Here is a 15,534-nt window from a genome sequence, read left to right on the forward strand (position 1 = left end):
TTATTGCTTTTGCTACAAGTTAATCCCTAAAGGGATGTTGCCATAGCTTAAAATCAACAAAATAGCCCACCTCTGGGAACCCCGCCTCCCATGCCCAAGTGTTAAGCTAAAATACTCTTGTTTGAGTTCACAGGAAACATCTCCACAAACCTGGCTGCAGGAAAGAAGAAATTAGCACATCCTCTGGGGAGGCTGGTCAGAACCAAGAAGTATTTGCAACAATGTATCACCTTTTTAACTTTACCTCCTCACCTCCCCCTGTTTGTTCTATAAAAGAAACTAGCATCCAGGGTTTCCCTGGTGGCACAGTGGTTGAGAGACTGCCTGACGATGCAGGGGACCTGGGTTCGTGCGCCGGTCTGGGAAGATCCCACATGACGCGGCGCGGCTGGGCCCGTGAGCCATGGCCGCTGAGCCTGCGCGTCCGGAGCCTGTGCTCCGCAGCGGGAGAAGCCACAACAGTGAGAGGCCCACGTACTGCAAAAAAAAAAAAAAAAAAAAAAAAGAAACTAGCATCCAAACCCCAGCAAGATGGCTCTTTTGGACACTAGTCTGCCACCTTCTCAGTCTCCTGGCTTTTCAAATAAAGTTGCTATTCCTTGTCCCAAAACTTCATCTCTCGATTTATTGGCCTGTTCTGTGGCGAGCAGTAGGAGCTTCACCTCGGCAACAAAAGCACCTGCCTAAAGTGTAGCCAGCATAGCAAAAGCGCGGTCAAGAGACAGAGAGAGACCAAGTCCTAATGACAGTGTCTGAATCCCTGCGTTGGCCGTGACGCAAGCAAAATCTCTCCCAGGACTTTTCAGTTATGCACGTCAATATATTGCATTTTTATCATTTATGCCAGTTTAGACTGACCTGCAGTCACTTGCGTCCCGAAGAGTCTTGATTAATCATCTTTCAATAAAAACTTACTTTAGCATTAGTAAAACATTCAACTGCTAATTCCAGGTACACTGAAACAATTATTTTTATATTAAAATAACATAGAGCCCAGAAATGAACCCACCTACATGATCAATTAATCTACCACAGAGGAGGCAAGAATATACAAAGGGGAAGACAGATTCTTCAATAAATCATTTTGGGAAAACTCAACAGCTACATGCAAAAGAATCAAATTGGACTACTTTCTCACACCATATAAAAAAATAAACCCAAAATGCATTAAAGACTTACACGGAAGACCTGAAACCATAAAACTCCTAGAAGAAAACACAGGCAGTAGGCTCTTTGACATCAGCCTTAGCAATATTTTTTTGGATGTGACTCCTCAGGCAAGGGAAATAAGAACAAAAATAAACAAAAGGGACCACATCAAACTACAAAGCTATGGCCACAACAAAGAAAACTATCAACCAAAGAAAAGGCTGCCTACTGAATGGGAAAAGATATTTGCAAACAATGTATCTGGTAAGGGGTTAATATCCCACATATACAAAGGACTCATACAACCCAACATCAAAAAAGCAAGCAACCCAATTACAAAATGGGCAGAGGACCTAAAGAGACATTTTTCCAAAAAAGACCTAGTATGGCCAAGAGGCACATGAAAAGATGCTCAATATAATTAATCATCGGGAAAATGCAAATCAAAACCACAATGAGATATTGTCTCACACCTGTCAGAATGGTTATTATCAAAAAGGCAACAAACAACAATTGTTGGTGAGGATGTAGAGAAAAGGTAATCCTTGTGAACTGGGTGGAAATGTAAATTGGTGCAGACACTGTGGAAAACAGTATGGAGGTTCCTCAAAACGTTAAAAATAGAACTACTATACAATCCAGCAATTTCACTTCTGGGTATTTTTCCAAAAAAAAAAAACCCACCAAGGGCTTCCCCGGTGGCGCAGTGGTTGAGAGTCCGCCTGCCGACGCAGGGGACACGGGTTCGTGCCCCGGTCCGGGAAGACCCCCCATGCCACAGAGCGGCTGGGCCCGTGAGGCATGGCCGCTGAGCCTGTGCTCCACAATGGGAGAGGCCACAGCAGTGAGAGGCCCGCGTACCATTAAAAAAACAAAAAAACAAAAAAACCCACCAAAAAAAATACTAATTCAAAAGGATATGTGCACCTCTATGTTCACTGCAGCATTATTGACAATAGCCAAGATATGGAAGCAACCTATTTATCTACATGGATAGCTAGATGTGGTCTATGTCTATATATATATATATATATATATATAAAAATTATATTAGCCATGAAAAAGAATGAAATTTTGCCATTTGTGACAACATGGGTGGACCTAGAGAGTATTATGCTAAATGAAGTAAGTCAGACAAAGACAAACACCATACGATTTCATTTATATGTAGAATCTAAAAAACAAAACAAATGAACAAACATAACAAAACAGGAAACAGTCACAGACACAGAGAACAGGTGGTTGCCAGAGTGGAGGGGTGTGGGAGGCTTAGTAAAATAGGTGAGGGAAATTAAGAGGTACAAACTTCCAGTTACAAAATAAATGAGTCACGGGAGTGAAATGTACAGCATGAGGAATATTATCAATAATTATGTTATATCTTTGTGTGGTGACAGAAGGTAACCTGACTTATCATGGTGATCATTTTGAAATGCATAGAAATACTGAATCACTATGCTGTATACCACAAACTAACATGCTGTTGAAAGTCCAATTATACTTAAAAAACAAACAAACTCATAGAAAAGGAGATCAAATTTGTGGTTACCAGAGGTGGGAGTCGGGGGGGAGGGGGAGTTGGAGGAAGGGGGTCAAAAGGTACAAACTTCCAGTTATAAGATAAATACTGGGGATATAATCTAGAATATGATTAATATAATTAACTCTGCTGTACATTATACATGAAAGTGAGGAAATATAATGGAGCAGGTGTAGGACCATAGGAAAATCAAATGGGACTTTGTCCCAACCTCAGGTTTCTAATGTTAGATCACTATTATTATTTGTTTCCCATCATAAGAAATTCATGAGTTCTTTCCATGAAGAATGACAAGGGAAGTGGATCTGCAGAGTTCTATCATGAAACTCAAAAGCCTGCTCCAATGTTATATTACACATAAAAAAAATACTATATGAGAACGATTTTAAAAGCAGCTATTAAAATATAGTGGCAGTAAGTATTAAATGGCTGACTTAATGTTTTAGTTTTTGAGATATGTACTTATTGAGTGCTACTCTGGGTCAGAGACTCCATTACTTTAACACAAACCAAAGTGAAACCCATATTTAAAATCCCAGTTGGGTTAGTGCACTTACACTCCACTCAGTACATTAACAGACTGTGTCTTCACTCCGTATCCAGTCTCCTTTAAATCAGCAACAATTCCTAATACATCAATACTGGAACCTTTGGATCCAAAGTTTTTTTCATTGTACATTATCATGTGAGCATTTGAAAAATCCTATTGAGAAAAAAAAATTCAAAATTCAAAGGCTAGCCATTTATTATCCCAAAACGCCCTAGTATTAGCCATTAGCTTTTCTTTGACTTACACCTAATACAGGTCGTAAAGACTGAAGTTCTCCACTGTAGCCTCCCCAGTCATTCCAGTCCTTATATTCTCCTTCTTCAAGCAAATACTGATGACCAGTAAAGCCAGGCTTCTCATAAGCAACCCAACTACAACAAAAGAACATGAAGGAGTAGAAATTTTCAGTAGTGTTAAAGTATCAGTTTCATTGACAAATATAAATAGCTATAAAGCTAGACATGGACTCATGCATTATGACTATTGGAATGCTTCCCTAGCATTAAAGAGACTAACAGAATGGCCCCAAGAAATCAACCTAAGATGCACACACCAACGTTCCGAGAAGGGGTATGGTGGGGTAAGTGTGCATGTGTACACGTGTGTCTGAACGTGTATGTCTAAGAACTGACTCAAAAGAACTTCAGCAAATAAAACTGAATGAACTTTCTTCCAATAGTAATTAAAATATTGTATATTTTGGGCTATTTACAAGCCATTTTCAGTGTACAATTCTAAAGGAAATATGTTAAGATCTATAAAGTGCAAAATATCCTAAAAAATAGAAAGCAAACTAACAGTTCAATAGTTTGGAGCATAATATTAATAAACAAGACTGTAGATTTGATCAATCTGGATGGGCCACTTTATCAGCCTTGCTCAGCTGACTGACCCCAAAACAGCCCATCAAACTGCTGTGTCAGATCCAGGTCACAACCAGCTGAAGAAAACATGTTTGAAATTCACTCTACCATACAATCTGGAATGCTATCTTTGGGAGAGAGAGAACATGTATTTCTACTTTATTAAAGGGAATAAAAAGAAATCCTTACAGGTCACTCCAGTCTACTTACATGCCTCTTAGAACTTTCATAGATCCCACTGATGTAAGGGGCAAATGTTCATTTCCAGTTGTTTCACCTCCTTCCATGATAAAATTACACACCTCTTTTTCTAGTTCCATACATTTTCCTTCAAAGAAAGGCTTTTCATAAATAACTACCTATAACATAAATGAGATATGCTAGTAATTTGTTGAAAGTTAAATATCTCAATAGCCAAACATTAGTCACTTAATATCACTAAGTCCTGGAACACAAATTAAAATGTTCTAATATTTTTTAGGGCTTCCCTGGTGGCGCAGTGGTTGAGAGTCCGCCTGCCAATGCAGGGGACATGGGTTCGTGCCCCGGTCCAGGAAGATCCCACATGCCGCAGAGCGGCTGGGCCCATGAGCCATGGCTGCTGAGCCTGTGCATCTGGAGCCTGTGCTCCGCAACGGGAGAGGCCACAACAGTGAGAGGCCCACATACTGCAAAAAAAAAAAAAAAAAAAAGAAAAAAAGAAAAAAAAATGTTCTAATATTTTTAAATTAATTAAATAACAGTATCTTGTAATTTTTTAATAAATTTATTCATTTTTGGCTGCATTAGGTCTTCGTTGGCTGTGCGCAGGCTTTCTTTAGTTGCAGCAAGCAGGGGCTACTCTTTGTTGTGGTGCACAGGCTTCTCATTGCGGTGGCTTCTCTTGTTGTGGAGCATGGGCTCTAGGTGCATGGGCTTCAGTAGTTGTGGCATGCGGGCTCAGTAGTTGTGGCGCACGGGCTTAGTTGCTCCGCGGCACGTGGGATCTTCCCGGACCAGGGCTCGAACCCGTGTCCCCTGCCTTGGCAGGCGGATTCTTAACCACTGTGCCACCAGGGAAGCCCCATGAAATGTAATTTTAAAAATCAGAAATTTTTTTCTGCTGTGGTGGAGCCTGAAGTCAAGGTTCAAAAGACAGTTTATGCATAATTGGTTTTTGTTCAATGTCTATAACTGATATTTAGAATTTTGCTCAGGCCAAACTAAAGGAACCAAAGTATTCTAAGTTGCTTTAAAAATGAAACAAACTATAGATCAAACTATGTGTCATAGATGTGTGAAGTAGAACTAACAGAAAGAGCATTTGGGAGTAGGGAGAACTTGTCTTGAAAAGTGAGGTTTTTCCTTGCTAACTGGCAAGTAGCAACAGGTCCTGCAGTTAGTAAATACAACCACAAACTACAAACTTAATACAACAGCGAACGCTTTGAGCCATGGCTACACATACTGTTAGTGACAACTGGTGCCGTCAGCATCACCTTCCAGCCTGAAGGATGCCGTGTAAGTTGGACAACTTCCTTTGGCTGCAATTATGTTTTATGGAAGCTGATATGTAAAATCACACAAGTATTACCTTCGTGGAGATGGAACGGGAATAAAATTTTTAAAATATATAGATTACCTTTGGATCGATAGGGAATTCAACTTTACGGCCACCCTGAAAAGAAAAATAACATAATAAGAAAAGCGGTTTGTCACTGATACGTTACCATTTTCTATTACCCACGGCAGCCTGCGGTAAGCCATGGAACTGCAGAGCAACCACATTCCTGTTTGTTTAATCAATGCTGAGACAGTTCTAAAATTACCAAAAATGCAGGGAAGATATAGGAAGACTTAAAGCAGAGTCTCACAGAGGCGGTCTATAAGCTGAATCTGTACAGCAGCTGTGCTTTTTAACCAAATGAGTCTTAGGGTTTTTTTTGTTTTGTTTTAACTCAGTAAACTTCTCAAAAAAAAAATGCGTATTTCTCACTTACCTTAAAAAGGAGTCCTAAAATCTGACATCTCTGGACCCAAATTCTCACAGGCAGCAACCTTCACCATCTGCACTTATTAATTGGGCTCACCCTCCAGATACAGGCTGCGGTTTGCCTGTCTCCACCTCTTCCGCAGTTCAACTCCCTGCCAGCCTACTCACGCCTATTTGCTGCCTGGCCCCGGAGGCATTTGATTTTGCAACTGCTGGCTTACAAAACTGTTGAAGTTCCCTCAAGTTCACAGTATGATCTGAAGGACTTTTGAAATAACCAGGTAAACTGTTAGATAAATTTAAAACATCCCGAAGGATGGGTCTATGGGGGTTGCTCTATTTTTATAATAAAAATGGTTTTTTTAATCCAAAAATCTCACTAAAAATCAACCACAGAAGAGGTATCTCATACAAATATTAAATAGGGTAAAAGTTAAAATCAGCAGTGGGAAAGTAAGAAGGATAGTTTTCACCTCTATGTTTAAAAGCCTTAAAAAAAAGTACAGCCAAAGACACTCAAATACAGCAAATGAACTGTAATTATAAAGGAATGTGGCTGATTTTATCAACAAACCAGGGCTCACACAGCCAAGTAAGTACGCTTTTCAAAAGTAATCCTTTCGGAATGCTGTGAACTTCACAGTTCTGCTGCTTACCATTAAAAACTGCCACCAACCCACTACCGGGCATGTACCCTGAGAAAACCATACCTCAGAAGATACATGTAGTATGTGGTGGTGGCGGTGGGATGAACTGGGAGATTGGGATTGACATATATACGCTAATTTGTATAAAATAGATAACTAATAAGAACCTGCTGTACAAAAAAAATAAAATTTACTTACGTAAAAAAAAACCAAAAAAGATACATGTACCACAAATGTTCACTGCAGCACTATTTACAAGAGCCAGGACATGGAAACAACCTAAATGTCCGTCGACAGACAAATGGATAAAGAGGATGTGGCACATATGTACAATGGAGTATTACTCAGCCATAAAAAGGAACAAAACTGAGTTGTTTGTAGTGAGGTGGATGGACCTAGAGTCTGTCATACAGAGTGAAGTAAGTCAGAAAGAGAAAAACAAATACCATATGCTAACGCATATATATGGAATCTAGAAAAATGGTACTGATGAACCTAGTGGTAGGGCAGGAATAAAGATGCAGACGTTGAGAATGCACTTGAGGACACAGCGGGGAAGGGTAAGCTGGGACCAACTTAGAGAGTAGCACTGACATATATATACACTACCAAATGTAAAATGGATGGCTGGTGGGAAGCTGCTGCATAGCATGGGGAGCTTCGTGCTTTGTGACCACCTAGAGGGGAGGGATAGGGAGGGTGGGAGGGAGGCTCAAGAGGGAGGGGATATGGGGATATGTGTGTGCATACAGCTGATTCATTCTGTTGTATGGCAGAAACTAACAACATTGTGAAGCAATTATACTCCAATAAAGATGTACAAAAAAAACCTGGCTTCAAAACCTGAGGTGATTCTTTCATACATTCATAAAACTAACAAAACTTTGTTCTTTGAAAATGGATTTAACTTTAGAAAAAAGCCCAACATTATTTGCATGAAGACCAGCAGACATCTAGGTAATTAAACTACAAGCTTTGGCAGGAGGGGTAAAATTAAGATAAAAAAATTATCTTCCTGCCTTTCTAATTTGTCTCAAACTGCCTCAGAAGACAATCACGAAGTGGAATTTCAAGAACACGGTTTAACAGGAGCCTCACTCATGCGGTAGGTTTTTAGTGAGCACCTACTACAATGCAGCTCAACATGGGTTGAGCTGCAGACTGGATCCTCCCAAGGCTTAGAGTCTTGCAGATGAAACAGACAAAGAACAAGGCAAAATACAGGGGAAGGAAGCACAGGCCCTTTCTAAGGCAAAAGCTTTGGAGAACAACACTCATTCCGACATCCAGCTCCAGGGCCCCCAAAGCTGCCACCCGCCTGGCCTCCTGTCACTACAACTGGCTGGTCCGCAGCAAGCCCCGTCCTTGCCCAGCTCCGCCCTGGATCATGCAGTGTACTCTGAAACCTTCACCTAAATTAACCCTGCTTGGTTTATAAGACCCTCTTGAATTATCGTGAAGCTCTCCTAATTATCCCCCTTCTCTTTTCTAACACCTACAAGTTGGACTTTATCTGCCCGTCCTCCTGTTCTTCCCCAAAGGTTTAATTCTTCACTTTCTCATTTCTGCTCTGGGCTGAGCTCTGCACACACATCAGTGGCTCTGCAAGGCCGAGAACACCTTGAAGGCCAAGGCCATAGGCTTATCCACATTTTTTCATCTGTAGCATCTAGCAAGTTAACCTTTCTATTATTTCTATCTAGCAATAGGTCCCATCTTCTACATATTTGTTTTTAAAAAGTCTGCTTTATTGCTTTAAAGTCACATCCCATGAATTATCAAAGTTAAGCAAAGAATTACTGATTCTAAGAACACATCGTTGGATTCCATCTTTACCATTTTCAGAGGCCGCATGGATCCAATATACGCCTCCTCTGTATCCCAGAAGGATAAGTCAGGGTATTCACCAGGTTCCAGGATAAAAGGGACACCCTGAAATCCAGGCTCTTCGTAAATCAGCCATCTAAATAAGTACCAAGGAAGGAAGAAACAGAGACAATTCATCATTTCTGTCAGTGGGACACAGCACCCCACTAATGAGAGAGGAACAGAGCAGGAGAGGATGTGGATCTGGACGATGTACGGTCACACTTAGGTAATAGAGCAACATTAAACTCAAGGAGGAACAGGCCATTATATGCGCCTCTTCTTGAGCTTTTACTAGTCTCCTTGGCTTGCTGTCTTTGTCCACTTACTTTACTTTCTACTATGAATTGCTTCAAAGTGTAAATGTCTCTATCACTTCCAAGTAATAAAAGTAGTTATCTTTTGCACTATATGTGTTTAGAGAGGCTCTACCCAGGAGATCTCAAATGTTTTAAAAGGTTACATCCCATTTGTAACCAAAGAATAGGATGTTCCACCTAATAATTTTTCACAATCAAAAATTAGTAACATCTAGCAAAAGAGCTTACAAGGAATGCCACTCAGAATTCTACGTAATCCTCACAACAATGCTATTGGGAAAAAATACTATTGTCCCCATTTTACAGATGAGGCTAAGTAAATTGCCCAGGGTCACACAGCTACAAGTACCAAATGCAGGGCTGATTCTAGCTGACCCCAAAGCCAAGCTCCCAATCACCCTTTGACAGCAATGCTTCTCTTTCCAGAGAGTGCACTGAACGTAATTTCACAATGACTCAAGATCATCGCTGTGAGCATGACTCAATGCACAGTGACGTCTGTGGGGCTTTTGAAAGTCTAAGACTGCTTGTTCCCAGGCCCAAAGCTTGTTGAGTTCTTGGACGTGATTTTTATGGCTTTTCAGTAGCACACCCTTCTATCAGACTTGTCAGCTGTCACGTCTGCTGCAGTCAGGAAATCAGAAGCCTCACCCTCCTCTTCGTAAACAAATACGGAATTCTCGGTGATCACTCACACCCGACAATTCTTTATTAGTCTTGCTAAAGCATCCTAGTTGGGGTAACGTGACCATGTTTCCCGGAATACCGAACCAAGAAGAGGATGGCTGTAAAGGCAATCTTTTACCAGCAAAATGGTTCTGATTCTCCCCTCTTTGTTTTTCTCTTGTTCACAATTTTGGCCCAAGGGCATATTTTTGGGGATGGTTTTTGTTAAAGATTCCCCTGGATGAATTAGCAACTTCGTTCGACTAGTTATACGGAGTTTTATAATCAAAATCCCACTGAAGACCTGTCAACACACACACACACACACACACACACACACACACACACGAATGCTGAGAGGCTGTGTGTGGTGTATGGGTGCGGGATCAAAACTAATCCACAGGGTTAGAAGTCAGGATAATAGCTACAAGGACAACCAGGAGAAGGCAGGAATGAGGGGGAGCTTCTAAGACACTGGTTGTGCACTATTTCTTGATCTGAATGATGGCTACATTTTGAAAATTCACTCAGTTTACACATGTATGATTTGTTGTGCACCTTTTAATACCAATGTTATATATACTTCAGTAAAAAATTAAGGGAAAAAAGAGACATCTTTTAAACATCACTGCAATATCCCTAAACCACAAGAAAGCAGAGGCTAAGAGTGGGGCCCTCTAAACCTCCTTTTGTTTAAAGCACGACAGTTAAGGATGCATTATGTCTTTATTGGAGCTCAACGCTCTCACACGCGCACCGCACACTGATGCCCTAGCTAAATAATGGCAACTTGTCCTACACTGTGGTGTCTGGCTAACTAGCCACAGGCCTTTAAGTCTGACTCTTCCCAAGTAAACAGGGTGAATTTTTCATAAACACAATGGACAGCTCATAAACCAGTGATCCTGAGATTCCGACATGATGCTTACTGAAGTACCCTTTCATTCAGTCTTTCCTTCTATAGTTTGAGGTCCGAGGGTATGTATTCATCTGATACTAAATATCTCACTTTCCTTGAAGCACATGGTTTAGTCACAATAACATTCATAGAAGGAAGGTAATTTGGGGTAAAGGGTAATTTCTCAAAAAACTGAACATATAAACTGCCACACTTGAAAAGACTGCTCTTCTGAGGGTCCCTCCTCAGTGAGTGAGTGCTAAGGGCCTCCTGGGTAACTCAAACAGACATTTATGAATGTTCGGTGGACTCTGGAATTTGAAAACTCATATACAGAGTGTGATCCTTTTCCCCTAAATTCTATTCCAACGAGATACATTATTCACGAGGCGCTCAAGAGAGGAGGAAACTACCTTCAGGCAGTGTTATTTCATTTTCTAAAGGTATTCTTTTATTTTCCCATGTACTCAGAGAATGAGCTTTTGCTTACATTATGAATAAACAGTATGACTATAAAGAACTGTTAAAAAAATAACAGAAGTATACATACAAATGAATATTGTTGAACTAATAACAATGGCCATCCATTCATTAAAAACATTTGCATAATTACTCTTTCAGAAATACCCTTTGAGTCAGACAAGAAAAACTGGTCTTATCTTAAACAAACACTGTTCTTAAACAAACAAAGAAACAGTATTTCCTGCTGGATCCTCAGTCTTATTCTCCAGACATGGCTGCACATGAATGTTGGCTACGTACAGAAACCAGCGGGGTACTCAAAAGATTAAGTATGAACGTGCCAACTTTGAGGTTATTCAGAGGAGGGTGAGCTCTGAATCTCAAGCGGGGAAATGTGCCTTTACAATGGGGAGATGTGGGAAGCACCAATTTAACCAAGCAATCAAACTTGGGATCATTAATGAGAAGCAGGCTGGCATGTACCACAAGTTGTGATACAGCATGAATATACACCACTATCTACAGGAAGTAGCAACCTTGTCAAAACTCTTCAATCTGCATCTGATCATACCTGCAGACTCAACCACCTCTATACAGAAAATTCAGGTGACAGAAGAACGAGTTAAATGATATCATGAGGAAACACTCAGAAAATCCAGAATGTAGCACATTCTCTAAGCAGCTAATCTAAATTCTTCAAAAAGTCAGTGGCTGGGACTTCCCTGGTGGCTCAGTGGTTAAGAATCCTCCTGCCAATTCAGGGGACACAGGTTTGATCCCTGGTCCGGGAAGATCCCACATGCGGCAGACCAGCTAGGCCCGTGCACCACAACTACTGAGCCAGCGCTCTAGAGCCCGCGAGCCACAACTACTGAGCCCACGAGCCACAACTACTGAGCCCACGAGCCACAATTACTGAAGCCCACACACAAGTACTGAGCCCATGTGCTGCAACTACTGAAGCCTGTGCACCTAGAGCCCATGCTCCGCAACAAGACAAACCATCGCAATGAGAAGCCCGCACACCGCAAGGAAGAGTAGCCCCCACTCACCGCAACCAGAGAAAGCCTGCATGCAGCAACAAAGACCCAATGCAGGAGATTGGTTCAAGATGGTGAAGTAGAAGGATGTGCTCGCACTCCCTCTTGCAAAAACACCAGAATCACAACTAACTGCTGAACAATCATCGACAGGAAGACACCGGAACTCACCAAAAAAGATACTCCAAAGACAAAGGAGAAGCCACAATGAGACGGTAGGAGGGGCGCAATCACAATAAAATCAAATTCCATAACTGCTGGGTGGGTGACTCACAAACTGGCTGGAGAACACTTATACCACAGAAGTCCACCCATTGGAGTGAAGGTTCCGAGTCCCACGTCAGGCTTCCAAACCAGGGGGTCTGGAAAAGGGAGGAGGAATTCCTAGAGAATCAGACTTTGGAGGCTAGCAGGATTTGATTGCAGGACTTTGGCAGGACTGGGGGAAACAGAGACTCCACTCTTGGAGGGCACACACAAAGTAGTGTGCACATCGGGACCCAGAAAAAGGAGCAGTGACCCCATAGGAGACTAAACCAGACCTGCCTGGTAGTGTTGGAGGGTCTCCTGCGGAGGCGGGGGGCAGCTGTGGCTCACCAAGGGACAAGGACACCAGCAGCAGCAGTTCTGGGAAGTACCCCTTGGCGTGAGCCCTCCCGGAGTCCACCATTAGCCCCACCAAAGAGCCTGGCTGGGTAGGCTCCAGTGTTGGGTCACCTCAGGGCAAACAACCAACAGGGAGGGAACCAAGCCCCACCTATCAGCAAATAAGTGGATTAAAGTTTTACTGAGCTCTGCCCACCAGAGCAACAGCCAGCTCTACCCACCACTGGTCCCTCCCATCAGGAAACTTGCACAAGCCTCTTAGATAGCCTCAGCCACCAGAGGGCAGACAGCAGAAGCAAGAAGAACTACAATACTGCAGCCTGTGGAACAAAAACCACATTCACAGAAAGACAGACAAGATGAAAAGGCAGAGGGCTATGTACCAGATGAAGGAACAAGATAAAACCCCAGAAAAACAACTAAATGAAGTGGAGATATGCAACCTTCCAGAAAAAGAATTCAGAATAATGATAGTGAAGATGATCCAGGACCTCAGAAAAAGAAGGGAGGCAAAGATCCAGAAGATGCAAGAAATGTTTAACAAAGATCTAGAAGAATGAACAAACAGAGATGAATAATACAATAACTGAAATGAAAAATACACTACAAGGAGTCAATAGCAGAAACTGAGGCAGAAGAACAGATAACTGACCTGGAACACAGAATGGTGGAATTCTGCTGCGGAACAGAATAAAGAAAAAAGAATGAAAAGAAATGAAGACAACCTAAGAGACCTCTGGGACAACATTACACGCAACAACATTCGCATTATAGGGGTGCCAGAAGGAGAAGAGAGAGAGAAAGGACCAGAGAAAATATTTGAAGAGATTATAGTCGAAAACTTCCCTAACATGGGAAAGGAAATAGCCACCCAGGTCCAGGAAGCTCAGCGAGTCCCATACAGGATAAACCCAAGGAGAAACACGTCGAGACACATAGTAATCAAATTGGCAAAAATTAAAGACAAAGAAAAATTATTGAAAGCAGCAAGGGAAAAACGACAAATAACATACAAGGGAACTCCCATAAGGTTAACAGCTGATTTCTCAGCAGAAACTCTACAAGCCAGAAGGGAGTGGCATTACATACTTAAAGTGATGAAAGGGAAGAACCTATAACCAAGATTACTCTACCTGACAAAGATCTCATTCAGATTCAATGGAGAAATCAAAAGCTTTACAGACAAGCAAAAGCTAAGAGAATTCAGCACCACCAAACCAGCTCTACAACAAATGCTAAAGGAACTTCTCTAAGTGGGAAACACAAGACAAGAAAAGGACCTACAAAAACAAACCCAAAACAACTCAGAAAATGGTCATAGGAACATACATATCGATAATTACCTCAAACGTGAATGTATTAAATGCTCCAATCAAAAGACACAGGCTTGCTGAATGGATACAAAAACAAGACCCATACATATGCTGTCTACAAGAAACCCACTTCAGACCTAGGGACATATATAGACTGAAAGTGAGGGGATGGAAAAAGATACTCCATACAAATGGAAATCAAAAGAAAGCTGGAGGGGCTTCCCTGGTGGCACAGTGGTTGGGAGTCTGCCTGCCAATGCAGGGGACATGGGTTCGTGCCCCGGTCCAGGAAGATCCCACATGCTGTGGAGCGGCTGGGCCCCTGAGCCATGGCCGCTGAGCCTGCGAGTCCAGAGCCTGTGCTCCGCAACGGGAGAGGCCACAACAGTGAGAGGCCCGCGTACCGCCAAAAAAAAATTTTAGAAAATATAAAAAAAAGAAAGCTGGAGTAGCAATACTCATATCACATAAAATAGACTTTAAAATAAAGAATGTTACAAGAGACAAGGAAGGACACTATATAATAATCAACAGATCAATCCAAGAATAAGATATGACAATTATAAATATATATGCACCCAACATAGAAGCACCTCAACACATAAGGCGACTGCTAACAGCTTTAAAAGAGAAAATCGACAGTAACACAATAATAGTGGGAGATTTTAATGCCTCACTTACACCAATGGACAGATCATCCAAAATGAAAATAAATAAGGAAACAGAAGCTTTAAAAGACACAATAAACCAGATATATTTAATTGATATTTATACGACATTCCATCCAAAAACGGCAGATTACACTTTCTTCTCAAGTGCGCAAGGAACATTCTTCAGGATAGATCACATCTTGGGTCACAAATCAAGCCTCAGTAAATTTAAGAAAATTGAAATCATATCAAGCATCTTTTCTGACCACAATGCTATGAGATTAGAAATCAATTACAAGGAAAAAAAAATGTAAAAAACACAAACACATGGAGGATAAACAATACGTTACTAAATAACCAAGAGATCACTGAAGAAATTAAAGAGGAAATAAAAAATACCTAGAGACAAATGACAATGAAAACACTATGATCCAAAACCTATGGGATGCAGCAAAAGCAGTTCTAAGAGGGAAGTTTATAGCTATACAAGCCTACCTCAAGAAACAAGAAAAATCTCAAATAAACAACCTAACCTTACACCTAAAGGAACTAGAGAAAGAAGAACAAACAAAACCCAAAGTTAGCAGAAGGAAAGAAATCATAAAGATCAGAGCAGAAATAAATGAAATAGACACAAAGAAAACAACAGCAAAGAGCAATAAGACTAAAAGCTGGTTCTTTGAGAAGATAAACAAAATTGATAAACCATTAGCCAGACTCATCAACAAAAAGAGGGAGAGGACTCAAATCAATAAAATTAGAAATGAAAAAGGAGAAGTTACAACAGACACCACAGAAATACAAAGCATCAAAAGAGACTACTACAAGCAACTCTATGCCAATAAAATGGACAACCTGAAAGAAATGGACAAATTCTCAGAGAGGCATAACCTTCCAAGAATGAACCAGGAAGAAATAGAAAATATGAACAGACCAATCACAAGTAATGAAATTGAAACAGTGATTAAAAATCTTCCAACAAACAAAAGTGC

General features: G+C 41.1%; 1 protein-coding gene across 2 annotated transcripts in view; it reads right to left on the bottom strand.

Annotated features, from left to right (window-relative positions):
* Nucleotides 1–15,534, bottom strand: part of CRYBG1 (crystallin beta-gamma domain containing 1) — a 76,924-nt gene that overhangs the window by 20,846 nt on the left and 40,544 nt on the right. For both annotated transcript variants that reach the window (XM_060168272.1, XM_060168273.1), the window contains exons 8-12: nucleotides 8,558–8,684; nucleotides 5,724–5,759; nucleotides 4,313–4,461; nucleotides 3,484–3,610; nucleotides 3,247–3,392 (exon numbers count right to left, since the gene is read on the bottom strand). In XM_060168272.1, the coding sequence (XP_060024255.1) occupies nucleotides 3,247–3,392; nucleotides 3,484–3,610; nucleotides 4,313–4,461; nucleotides 5,724–5,759; nucleotides 8,558–8,684 (585 nt within the window). The remainder of the gene's footprint in view (nucleotides 1–3,246; nucleotides 3,393–3,483; nucleotides 3,611–4,312; nucleotides 4,462–5,723; nucleotides 5,760–8,557; nucleotides 8,685–15,534) is intronic.

Source organism: Lagenorhynchus albirostris, chromosome 12, assembly GCF_949774975.1.
Source record: "Lagenorhynchus albirostris chromosome 12, mLagAlb1.1, whole genome shotgun sequence".
NCBI classification, from domain to species: domain Eukaryota; kingdom Metazoa; phylum Chordata; class Mammalia; order Artiodactyla; family Delphinidae; genus Lagenorhynchus; species Lagenorhynchus albirostris.